The 12,440-nt window shown below is 37.9% G+C and overlaps 1 protein-coding gene across 6 annotated transcripts in view; it reads left to right on the forward strand.

Moving 5' to 3' along the window:
- The window catches only part of Ttc37 (tetratricopeptide repeat domain 37), an 89,456-nt gene that overhangs the window by 52,748 nt on the left and 24,268 nt on the right, over positions 1 to 12,440 (forward strand). For all 6 annotated transcript variants that reach the window (XM_021180671.2, XM_029468331.1, XM_029468334.1 and 3 more), the window contains 5 exons: positions 159 to 377; positions 1,506 to 1,578; positions 5,260 to 5,313; positions 5,490 to 5,601; positions 7,058 to 7,186. In XM_021180671.2, the coding sequence (XP_021036330.1) occupies positions 159 to 377; positions 1,506 to 1,578; positions 5,260 to 5,313; positions 5,490 to 5,601; positions 7,058 to 7,186 (587 nt within the window). The remainder of the gene's footprint in view (positions 1 to 158; positions 378 to 1,505; positions 1,579 to 5,259; positions 5,314 to 5,489; positions 5,602 to 7,057; positions 7,187 to 12,440) is intronic.

The following is a 12,440-nucleotide window of genomic DNA, read 5'->3' on the forward strand; positions in this document are numbered from 1 at the left end:
TTATATTTAAATGTAAAGAATTCTTTTTATTTTAAGCACAAAATTGGCTTATTTTAATGAATGTTTAAGTAAATAGCTTTTTGTACTAAGTAAAACATCTTGATAGATATTAGACTACTGTACTAATGGCTAACAGACTATTAAATATTTATTTATAGCTCTATTTTAAAGGAACCAACTGCAGAAAGTCTTCAAGCACTGTGTGCTCTAGGGTTGGCAATGCACGATGCCACACTGTCAAAAGCAGCACTGAATGAGTTACTGAAGCATATCAAACGCAAAAACGATTATCACAGCTGCCTTCTTACGGCAGCAATTTATGCACTACAGGGCCGCAGTGTGGCAGTACAAAGACAAGCGGCCAAGGCTGTGCACAGGTGAGTCTGCATCTGGGGACTAGTTGTATTTGATGGGATTATGTTCAGCTTTTAGGCTTTACTAAGATGATTGAATGAAATATACCTCTCGTTTTGGAAATCAGACTGCTTGTTATTTTGATCAGTTGATGAATTTTTCCTTCTTTGGGAGAAGCTTCAATTATTTTGACATCAAAGTCTATAATTCCTGTTTGTAATATTGTCAGTTCATTAACTGATCCATATCAACACATATCTAAGAGTTCCAAGACAGCCAAGGCTATTCAGAGAGACCCTGACTCAACAAACCAAAACAAACCAAAATAAACACACAAACAACAGCAAGCCAAAATGATATTTTACAGGAATTATTTTTATTTTCATATGTTGTAGCTTTAATTTATTTTCCTTTCTTCATTTATTCATATTAATAACATTTATTTCTGAGGGGGGTGAGTGAGATACACATAAGTAGCATGTACTTTCCAGAATGGGAGGACAATTATGGCATTCACTTCTCTCCTAGCTTATATGGTTAACCCATATGGTTCCCATATGGTTAAAGTTTCCATACATCAGAGGTTTTCAACCTATGGCTCACAACCAATTTGGCAAATCTCTGTCTTCAAAAATATTTACATTAAGACTCACAACAACACCAAATTTACCTTTATTTAAAGTAGCAACAAAATAATTTTACTGTGGGGTGGGAGGGTCATTGCACCATGAGGAATTGTATGGTAGGATTGAGAGCCTCAATCACAGGTCAGGTTAAGTGCCTTAACCCACTGAGCCATCTCTCTGGCTGGACTCAAAGAATTAATATGAACTATTTCTCTTAGAGTTCCATCCTCCTGTTGTGTAATGGAGTTCTTACTATGCCTTTAAAATTCTTTGTAGTTCTTCTGAACACACATGCTGTGTTTCCTTAGCTATTTTTATTTGTCTCATAATTTTATCACCATGCTACTGTTTTCCTTCATGTTTTAGTTTGTTTTCTAAAAATTTAAGGTATTTTCAGTTAAACATGAGCAATTAATATGATCTTGCTTAGATGTCTAAAACATTTTAAGCTTAAAATATTTGCTGTGCCTTTTGTGGTTAAAGTAACTCCCATCTTTAAGGCAAGCATTTTTATGTTCCCTCTAGTAACCCTGCTGACCCTGCTCTTTGGTCTTTGCTTTCTCGAATTGTTGCTCAGTACACACATCGGAGCGCAAAGGTGAGTAATGCCTATAATTCTAACCAGTAGCCAGTGGTGTGTTAAATATATATGCGTCTGTATATTGTTACACGTGTGTGTGTGTATATACTTGTATATGCACAGAGAGAGACCACACACACACACAGAGACAGTGAGAGCGTGAGAGAACATGAGAGTGAGCTTCACTGTGTGACTCTGGCTGGCCTGGAATTTCCTATGTTGACTAGGGTGAATTCAGACTTACAGAGTCTGCCTACCTTTCTTTTTTTTTTTTTTTTTTTTTTTGGTTTTTCGAGACAGGGTTTCTCTGTGTAGCCCTGGCTGTCCTGGAACTCACTCTGTAGACCAGGCTGGCCTCGAACTCAGAAATCCGCCTGCCTCTGCCTCCCAAGTGCTGGGATTAAAGGCGTGCGCCACCAACGCCCGGCTTACCTTTCTTTTTTGAATGTTGGAATTAACGGCATCAGCCACCACACCCACACCCACCTTAAATATATTTTTAAAATACAGCAATTTTCCTAAAAAAATTATAAGTACAATGAAGAAAACATGCTCATTTAATCAATGATGATTTGCACAAATACTAGCCTGAGTACCCTCCATCTACTTACAAACTGCTGTGAATATTACAAAGTAAGAGTTCCATCCTACAGCTGTATAATCTGGTTCATCCCATGCCTTTAAAGTTCTTTGCCTAAAATTGTTCTGAAAATACACAGATTATCTCAATGCCTATCTGAATAATTAACATGCATAACAAATAAGTATTAGGGATTATATTTTTAAATTCCAAAAGATGATTTTATTTAAAAACTGTCTAAAGATAAATAATAATACAAACATTGCTAATGTCTAAAAATCTCAATATAAGCATGAAATCACTGGCATTTTGTAAGTGATTATATACTGTATTTTAGTCATAATTTTAAGATATCTATATTTTATTAGTTTCTGCTATTAATATTTCCTTTCTTTTTCATTTAAGTGGCTGGCAAATAATAGCAACCCCTAATTTGTTTTGAAAACATGTTTAGTAATAATTTTGATACTTAGCGTCTTTGTAGATGTGTTTCTATTGTCCATTGGTCTCCTGATCTTCATTCACAATGACTTTATGTCTTACACTGATGGTATCTTCTGCAACATCATATGCAGACATAATTTGAACCTCAGGATTAAAATAGCTTCATATGAAAGAGTTTGTACTCGTTTCTGTGAGATGTTTTACAGCCACATTTATAATTGGGGCTCTGTGTTAACACAGTTATTCTGTGCCTGGGTCTCATGATCCTGAAGAGGTTCAGCAGTTCTCAAGGCTTCCTATATACACCCTCCGTGTGGGAGTTCTGGGCTTGTCCCATTGGCAGATGAGCCTCAGTATTGGGATCCACAAATGGCACAAATGCTCTATCTGTTTCTAGGTTCTGCCCCTTTAACTTTCAGTTTGAGCTTGATAAATCCTTAATAGCTTGTCAGTTATTCAATACTTTTAGGAATATGTTTTAAAATATTTCTCAGTGCTTCTCAGACGTTCCCAGGCTGTGTGTTGGCATCACCTAGTAGTATTAAATGCAGGTTGTAATTTAGCAAGGCTGAGACAGTGCTGAGAGTCTATGTTTCTAACAGCCTCCCAGGCGACGTCCGTGCTCCTAATTCACAGGCCATTTGTGTAATGGGCTCTAAGCTATTTTGATAGGAAGCATTGGACACTTGAGTGAATTGTTTATTGTGTGAGAGTTACTCTGGTACCCTTGGGTGTGTATGTTAAACAGTAGTATAAAGTAATGACTGTTCACTTTCTAGAGAAGGAAGAGTAAGGTTAAGTAACAGGAAAATCATGGTTGTCGGTGGTTTTCAGTACACTCTAACTCTGGAGTCTCCACACTCTGCTATGCTGCCTTTTTCTTTTTCTTTTTTTTTTTTTAATTGGGTATTTATTTCATTTACATTTCCAATGCTATCCCAAAAGTCCCCCACATGCTCCCCCACCCACTCTCCCACCCACCCACTCCCATTTCTTGGCCCTGGCATTCCCCTGTACTGAGGCATATAAAGTTTGCACAACCAATGGGCCTCTCTTTCCATTGATGCTGCCTTTTTCTTAATCCATCTTTATTTTATATTCACATACCTTCAAAGCTTTATTTCAGCATTCTGTATGTGAAGCCCAATGCACATGTGATATAAAATCTAAGGTGTAAAATACATGTGATGAAACCATTGCATTTGCTGCTGATATTTTTGAGACAGTCTTACATAGCCCAGGCTGGCCTTGAATTCATGGTAATCCTTCTGCCTCAGCATTCTGAGTGTTAAGATTACAGCATGAACCACCATGTCTGGCAAAAATCATTCTTCTAATTTACTTTTTTTTTTTTTTTTAAGGTAAAGTGTTCAACATTGAATTTAAAATTTTTAGATTTTTTTTAAGCAATTGAATTGCTTATTGAAACAATAAGTAGTTTTCTCACATAGGATCATTTAATATTAAGGACTATAGAGGTTTGAAGAATTCTGTTTTCTGTCTTTGATTTTAGTCATTGGAAAGGAAGTCAGAACAGGAACTTAAGCAGTGAAGGAAACTTAGAGGCAGGAGCTGAGGGAGAGGTCATGGAGGATGCTCGGTACTGTCTTGCTCCTGTGGCTTGATCAGTCTGCTCGCTTACAGAACCCAGGATCACTAGCCCAAGGATGGGACCACCCACAGTGGGCTGGTGGGGCCCTCCCCTAACAATCACTAATTAAGAAACTGTCCCACAGGCTTGCCTATGGGCTGATCTTATGGTGGCCATATTATTTGGTTATTATTATTATTATTGATCTTATGTTCTTACTTGTGGCTCCCTCCTCCCAGATGACTCTTGTTTGTATCAGGTTGACATCAAACCAACCAGCATACACTCCTTCACTTTTGATTATGTTTTTGTGCAGTCATCCAGCACAAAAATGTAAAAATTCAATGACAGAGTGAAAACTATAAAACAGTTAGCTTTCTGTTCTTCTCCCTACTCATGGGTCCTTGTCCTGTATTCTCTCCTGTCTCACTGATAGCATCCAGCTTCTCCCTTCTGTGTGGTCTACTGTACACACCTGTACATTTGTTTACACACACGTGTACATTGCAGACGGATCCACATACACTGGAGAATGTTTTTCCTTTCCTTTTGAGATAGAGTGGTATTCTAAGTCCACTCATTTTCCTGAAAAATTTGTGATTCCATTGTTCTTGAGAGCTAAGCAGTATTCCATTACATCTGTCTGTTTATCTGTTTTTCTTTCCATCCTTCTATGCATCCATCCATTTATCTATGTATCTGTCACATTTTTATTATCAGTTTGTTGATTTACAGCTAGGTATGTGAGCTGTGCTGGTTTATATTCGCTACCATTCATCTCACTTTCTTTCTCCTGTTCTTTCTTTGAGCATGTTTATGTTGTTAGGCAGTACGTGCGTTTACTCCGTGCCTCTACAAAATCATCTTAATTTTGAGCTTTTTGTATTATAATAACAAAAGTGAAATGATCAAAGTAGACAGATTTTCTTTCTTAAAACTCTAATAATATATTGATATTTACAGAATTTACAAGTGTAAATTTGCTGAAAACTGAACTTCTCAAATGATTTGCAGGGAAGATTTTATCATTCTTACTGTTTCATGAAAAGCTCTGCATTTGTCTAAATAATATGTTTTGTTGTAGGGAGGTGCTGTAGCTGGCAGTGTGGCTCATATTCTGGATTTGAATCATGGAAAGGTTAGTTTTTACTCTCATACAAGGGAAATATTTAGCTTGTTAAATAGTATTAATGAGTCAGAAAATGCTCCTCATTGCTTTAGGGTTTATATCATCCTAAATACAGGCCTTTTACTTTTGAAAAGAGGGATCTGTGAAGAGAACTGATAAACACACCTCCTTGTCTTCTTATATAGAAGGCATTATTATATACTGCAGTGAACCAGTTGGCCGTGGGAAGCAGTACAGCAGAAGATAAAAGCAATACTGCTCTAAAGACCATTCAGAAGGCAGCCTTCCTTTCTCCAGGTGAATATATTACCTATCCATCTTATTAATCTTGATGTGATCAAATTTACACTTGTGGGTTAAAAGAAGAAAGTTTGTATTTTCATGATATAAGAAATTGTAAGAATGTATTTTAAAGTTTTGCATATTACTTGATTATCTGAATGTGACTCTTGTTAATTATAATATATCAATAGTTTAAACAGACTGATGGGAATGTTTTCATAGAGATACTTGATTTTCTGTTACTGAAAATATGAATGACATTTTCAGGCTATTTTATTTCAATTTTCCATCAGTCTAGTCTAGTACAGTTTATCTATACCTACTAAATTACTTACTATAGTATTTTTGTGTGTGGTTAACTCTGGAAATTCGGGGTGCGTTCTGTGTATTGTGTTACTTTTCCTGTGTCTATGACAATACCTGACAAAGCAACTTAAGGAAGGAAGGTTTATTTTGGGTCATGATTTGAGAGTCCAAGCAATCTTATCAAGATGGAGAAGTCATGGTGATGGGGAGAAGCCACCATCATGCTCCATTTCAGTCAGGAAGCAGAGAAAGGTGAAAGTTACCACTCACCTCTCGTTCTCTTTCTGTTGGACTGAAACTGTATAGCCCACGCAATGGCTCTGCTGCATTCAGGGTAGATCTTTCTCTAGTAGATATGTCTGCAAACACCTTCATAGACCTAGCCAGAGGAGTGTTTCCATGATGATTCTAAGTCCTATCAAGTTAACAAGACTGACTGACAGGTATGTAACTGTTAGAAATCTATAGCCTCACTTTAGCGAGCTATTGTTATTTCTAGCAGGCTGTGCCATATTTATGCTATTGACTGTACAGGTAAGGAAAAATAAATATTACCATCCCAGTGTGTTTCCACTGTTACTCACAGAAATGTTAGGTCAATTTTCGTAGGGTTATAAAGCAGAGTATTATATTTTGTCTTAACTATGAAATGCAGTGTCACACAGTTGCCTTTCCCTGGTACACACAATCATACGTGCAGCACCCTCTCGGTACCATGAGATTCTTTCATGCTTTCCTGGTAGAACATAGGTTCGATGTTGAGTTTTTCCTGAGTTTCAAAAGCTAAAATATGTTGACTTGTTTATCCTTAAACCAAGCTTGTTTTGTTAGGAACAGAGTAATAGAGATGAGTGTCTCATTGAAACTTGTCCTCCATGTCTAGTGAGTGTCTGCACTCTCCATAATAGCACAGTACTTTAGGGACTGAGCCAACCAGCCATGGAACAGACAGGAATTTATTTAACTAGTTCCTTTATGAGATGTTCAGAAATTTACAAATCTTGAAGGTTAACTATACAAGTTTGTTTTTGGAAAATAAGTTAGCTTTCCTTTAAGGTCATGGAATTTTTTAAAAATATAATTTATTGGAGAAGATATAAACTTTTATTTATGATAGTTTTGCAGCAGCATGGTGATATGACTTTTAACTGTATTTCTTGTTTAGATGACCCTGCTGTCTGGGCTGGGCTGATGGCAGCCTGCCATGCAGATGATAAACTGGCTTTACTCAATAACACTCAGCCAAAGAGGGTAGATTTGTACTTGGCATTGCGGTCTGCTGTTGCTGCTTCACGTAAGTTTTATTTTTATATATTTACATTTAAAATGTTTTAATTGCATATAATATATTTTGATCATATTCCTTTCTGTCACCTAAGTCCTTCCAAATTCTCCCTTCCTACTTACCCACCAAATTTCATGTTCTTTCTCTCTCAAAAAACAAAACAAAAAAACCCAATAAAATAAGATAAGCCAAAAAAGAGGGAAAAACACCACCAAACAACAACAAAAAAGAAAAACAAAACAAAAACCATGGAGTCCATTTTGTCTTAGTCGACTGCTCCTGAGCATGAGGCCTACCCTGGAGTGTGGTTGATACAGCCAATGTCACTCCATTAGAGAACACCGTTCTCCTCACAGCTATCAGAAACATTACCTACAGATTTTATTTTCCTAAACAAGATTGAATGACATTGTTGCTATCATTTTTGAGTTAGCTGTTACATGTTAATAAATAAGAATACAAATCCTCTCTGATACTCTTTATTTCAGAGTTTTAACTCTGAGTTTTATCTCTGAGTTATCTTTAACTCTGAGTTTTGATAAATGACTTTAATGACTTCTTTCCTGTGTAAAAGAATTATCATCTCACATTCTTGCAAGGTAGGTCTACTGGCAACATAGTTATTCAATTTTTGTTTGACAAAGTCTTTATTTCTTTTTTAAATTTTTCTTGTTTTTCTTTTTTTTAATTTATTTATTTTTATTCCATAATCCCTTTTTACAGTTCAGACTGCATCCTCCTCCCAGTCTGCCTCCTTGACAGCTCCCCATCCCATACCTCTTTGCTTCCTCCCCATCTTCAAGAGGATGTCCCCACCTCCCTACCCCCATCCCACCAGACTTCCCCACTCCTTGGGGCCTCGAGTCTCTTGAGGGTTAGGTGCATCTTCTCTCACTGAGTCCAGACCAGGCAGTCCTCTGCTGTATATATTTTGGGGCCTCATAGCAGCTGGTATATGCTGCCTGGTTGGTGGTTCAGTGTCTGAGAGATTTTGGGGGTCCAGGACAATTGACACTGCTGGTCTTCCCATGGGACCACCCTCATCCTCAGCTTCTTCCAGCTTTTCCCCAATTCAACCACAGGGGTCCCTGGCTTCTCTCCATAGGCTGGGTTCTCTTTCAGCTGCTTGTTGAACCTCTCAGAGGGCAGCCATGCTAGGCTCCTAGCAAGTACACCACAGCCTCAGTAACAGTGTCAGGACCCTGGACCTCCCTGTGAGCTGAATCCCACTTTGGGCCTATCACTGTACCTCCTTTCTCTCATGCTCTTCTCCATTTTTGTCCCTGCAGTTCCTTAAGACAGGAACAATTCTGAGTCGGAACTTTTGACTATGGGATGGCAACCCCATCTCTTCACTTGATGTCCTATCCCTCCTCTGGAGGTAGACTCTACAAGTTCCCTCTCCCCAGTGTAGAACACTTTCTTCAAGGTCCCTCTCTTTGAGTCCTGAGAAGCTTATATCTCAAGTCTTTGGTACATTCTGAAGAGTCCACCTCCTACCTCCCGAGGTTGCCTGTTTCCATTCTTTCTTCTGGCCTTCAGGGCTTCAGTCTTGTCCCCCTACTTCACCCCCCCACACACTACCTGATCCTGTTCTCCCCCTTCCCTCCCTGTCCCCTCTCCTACCCAGGTCCCTCCCTCCCTCTACTTCCCATGATTGCTTTCTTTTCTGTCCCAAGTGGTTTTAAAGCATCCTCACTTGGGCCCTTCAGCTTGTTAACCTTCTTGAGTCATGTGGGTTGTGTCCTGGGTATTCTGTGTGTTTTTGGCTAATAACCACTTATTAGTGAGTACATACCATGCATGTACTTTTGGGTCTGAGTGACCTCACTCAGGATGATATTTTCTAGTTCCTTCCATTTGCCTGCAAAACTCAGGAAGGATGTCCTTGGTCTTAATAGCTGAGTAGTATTCCATTGTGTAAACGAGCCACATTTTCTGTATCCATTCTTCTGTCATGGGACATCTGTTTTTTTTCCAGCTTCTGGCTGACATATACATGGCTGCTATGAACATAGTGGAACACATGCCCCTGTGGCATAGTGGGGCATCTTTTGGGTATATTCCCAAGAGTGGTATTGCTGGGTCTTCAAGTAGATCTATTTCCTATTTTCTGAAGAAACTCCAGATTGATTTCCAGAGAGGTTGTACCAGTTTGCAATTCCACCAACAATGGAGGAGTGTTCCTCTTTCTCGACATCCTCATCAACATGTGTTGTCACCTGAGGTTTTGATCTTAGCCATTCTGACTGGTATAAGGTAGAATCTCCAGGTCATTTTGATTTGTATTTCTCTGATCACTAAAGACTTTGAACATTTCTTTAGGTGCTTCTCAGCCATTCTAGATTCCTCTGTTGTGAATTCTCAGATTAGTTCTATACCCCAGGTTTTGATTAGGTTGTTTGGGTTTTTTTGTTGGTTAGCTTCTTGAGTTCTTTATATATTTTCGACATTAGTCCTCTATCAGATGTGGGGTGAGTGAAGATTTTTTCCCAAACTGTAGGTTGCTGATTTGTCTTATTGACTATGTCCATAAGAAGCTTTCCAGTTTCATGAGGTACCATATATCAATTCTTGAACTTAGAGCCTGAACCATTGGAGTTCTGTTTAGGAAATTTCACCCTGTGCCAATGAGTTCAAGGCTCTTTCCCACTTTCTCTTCTATTAGATTCAGTGTGTCTGATTTTATGTTGAGTTCCTTGATCTACTTGGACTTGAACTTTGTGCAAGGTGACAAATATTTTCATTTTTCTACATGCAGACTGCCAATTAGACCAGCACCACTATTAAAGATGCTTTCTTTATCCCATTGTATATTATTAGCTTCTTTGTCAAAGATCAAGTGTCTGTAAGTGTGTGGTTTTATTTCTGGGTCTTCAATTCTATTCCACTGATCAATGTGTCTGTCTCTATACCAGTATCATGCAATTTTTATCACTGTTGCTCTGTAGTACAGCTTGGTTCTAGTGATAGTGATTTTTCCCCAGCAGTTCTTTTATTATTAAGAATTGTTTTCCCTATTCTGTTTTTTGTTTGTTTTTCCAGATGAATTTGAGAATTGATCTTTCCATATCTTTGAAGAATTGTATTGGGAATTCGATGGGCATTGCATTGAATCTGTAAATTGCTTTTGGTAGGATGGCCATTTTTACTATTATAATTCTACCAATCCATAAGCATGACATATCTCTCCACTGTATAAACAAACTCAAAAAAAAATCACATGATCATCTCATTAGATGTTGAAAAAGCATTTAACAGAATACAACACCCCTTCATGGTAAAAGTATTGGAAAGATCAGGAATTCAAGGCCCATACCTAAACATAATAAAAGCAGTCTACAGCAAACCAGTAACCAATATGAAACTAAAGGGAGAGAAACTTGAAGCAATTCTTCTAAAATCAAGGACAAGACATGGATGCTCACTCTCCCCATATCTATTCAATGTAGTAGTCAAAGTTCTAACTGGAGCAATAAGACAAGAAAAGGTATCACTGTTTGCAGATGATACGATAGTATACATAAGCAGCCCCCCAAATTCAACCAGAGAACAGCTGATAAACAACTTCAGCAAAGTGGCTGGATATAAAATTAACTCAAATAAATCGGTAGCCTTCCTTTATACAAATCATAAACAGGCTGAGAAAGAAATTAGAGAAACAACACTCTCAAAATAGTCACAAATAATATAAAGTACCTTGGGGTAATTCTAACCAAACAAGGGAAAGATCTATATGACAAGAACTTTAAGTCTCTTGAGGAAAAAAAAAAATTAGAGAAGACATTTTTTTTAAAAAATTTTTAAAGGATAAATTTTCAGGGTGCAGAATTCTAATCTCTCTTTCCTTTGTTAAAACTTGAAATATTTTGGTCTTTTCTTCTTTTCTACAGTTTGTGAAGAGACATTGGATATGGTGTTATCTTTCTTTCCCTCTCCAGCCTCTTGGTGGAGTTTTTGCCCTATCTTTGATTTTCTATAGTTCGAAGATAACATAGCTGGATATAGTTTTGGGGGTTTGTTTCTGTCTGGTGTTCATCTTCCTCGGTGTCCTCTGTGCTTCCTTGCTGGTGCTTGTGTCCAGTGTTAATTTGGGGACATTCTCAGTCATTATGGTTGTAAATATGTTCCCCTCTCTTGCTTCTTCTGCAACCTCATTAGGTTTGCTTAGGTCTTTTGTAGTTGCCCTATGGTTTCTGGAAATCCCTTCTATTATAGTCATTATGTTTTCTCTTTGTTGTACTGTTTGGGTGATTTCAGTGGAATAACCTGGAGTTCAGAAAGCTCTTTCTCAGCAACCTGTCAATAAGCCTATCGTGAATACTTGTTTCTGTGAACAGTTTTGGTTGTTATCTTTTATTGTCTCTGACTTTTTCAGAATTTACATTGCTCATTTCTTGTTGTCTGTTGTCTGCTTAATTAATGGAAAAATTTACCATATTAATCATAGCTGTTAATTTCTAATAATTTTAGCATTCCTGCTGAATTCTAGCATCCCTGTAGTACTGACTCCAGTCCTGAAGCTTGCTCTGCTCTACAAACTGTGTCTTTTACACTTGAATTTCTTTTTCTTTATAGCCTCTCAGGGTTAATGTAGCTGCTGTAAGCCTTTAGTGGTATGGTGAGGTGGTGTAGTACAGAATGCATTCAGTGGCCCTGTGCAGAGGTGGTCTCAGTCTCAGTGAGTCTGTGACTCTGATCTGTGAGCATCACCATGCTTCTAAGTCTGCCTTTTGCCCTCACTTTGCAAGAATAGGCTGCCTACAGTCAGCTAGAACTGGCTGTTTTTTGTCTTCTACACAGGAAGCCTTTAGTGGAAGGCTAATTATGTTCCCCATCTTTTGGAAGTAAATAACAGACTTTGAACTGGGAATTCTTAAATATTTGGAATATATAGCACACTTCCTGATAAGCACACTTCCTGATAAGCTAGACCAAATAACGAGTCCTGGGGAACATTAGGAAATATTTTTTAAGTGAGTTAAAGTTTGCACCGTGTGTCAGAACTGTAGAACTAAAGTAAGGCTTAGAGGAGTTTTAACATATTAAGTGGTTACACTGGGAATGGAAGACAGCTTCCCTCAAATTAATGATATCAGCTTCTGTTTTAGGAATCTAAAAACAAAAGATAAGTTAAACCCAAAGTAAGATGCATAAAGAAATGGGAAAGATTTGCACCTCACACAATAATAGTGGGAGACTTCAAAACACCACTTTCATCAATGGACAGATCGTGGAAACAGAAACCAAACAGGGACACAGT

Source organism: Mus caroli, chromosome 13 (genome assembly GCF_900094665.2).
Source record: "Mus caroli chromosome 13, CAROLI_EIJ_v1.1, whole genome shotgun sequence".
Taxonomy (NCBI): domain Eukaryota; kingdom Metazoa; phylum Chordata; class Mammalia; order Rodentia; family Muridae; genus Mus; species Mus caroli.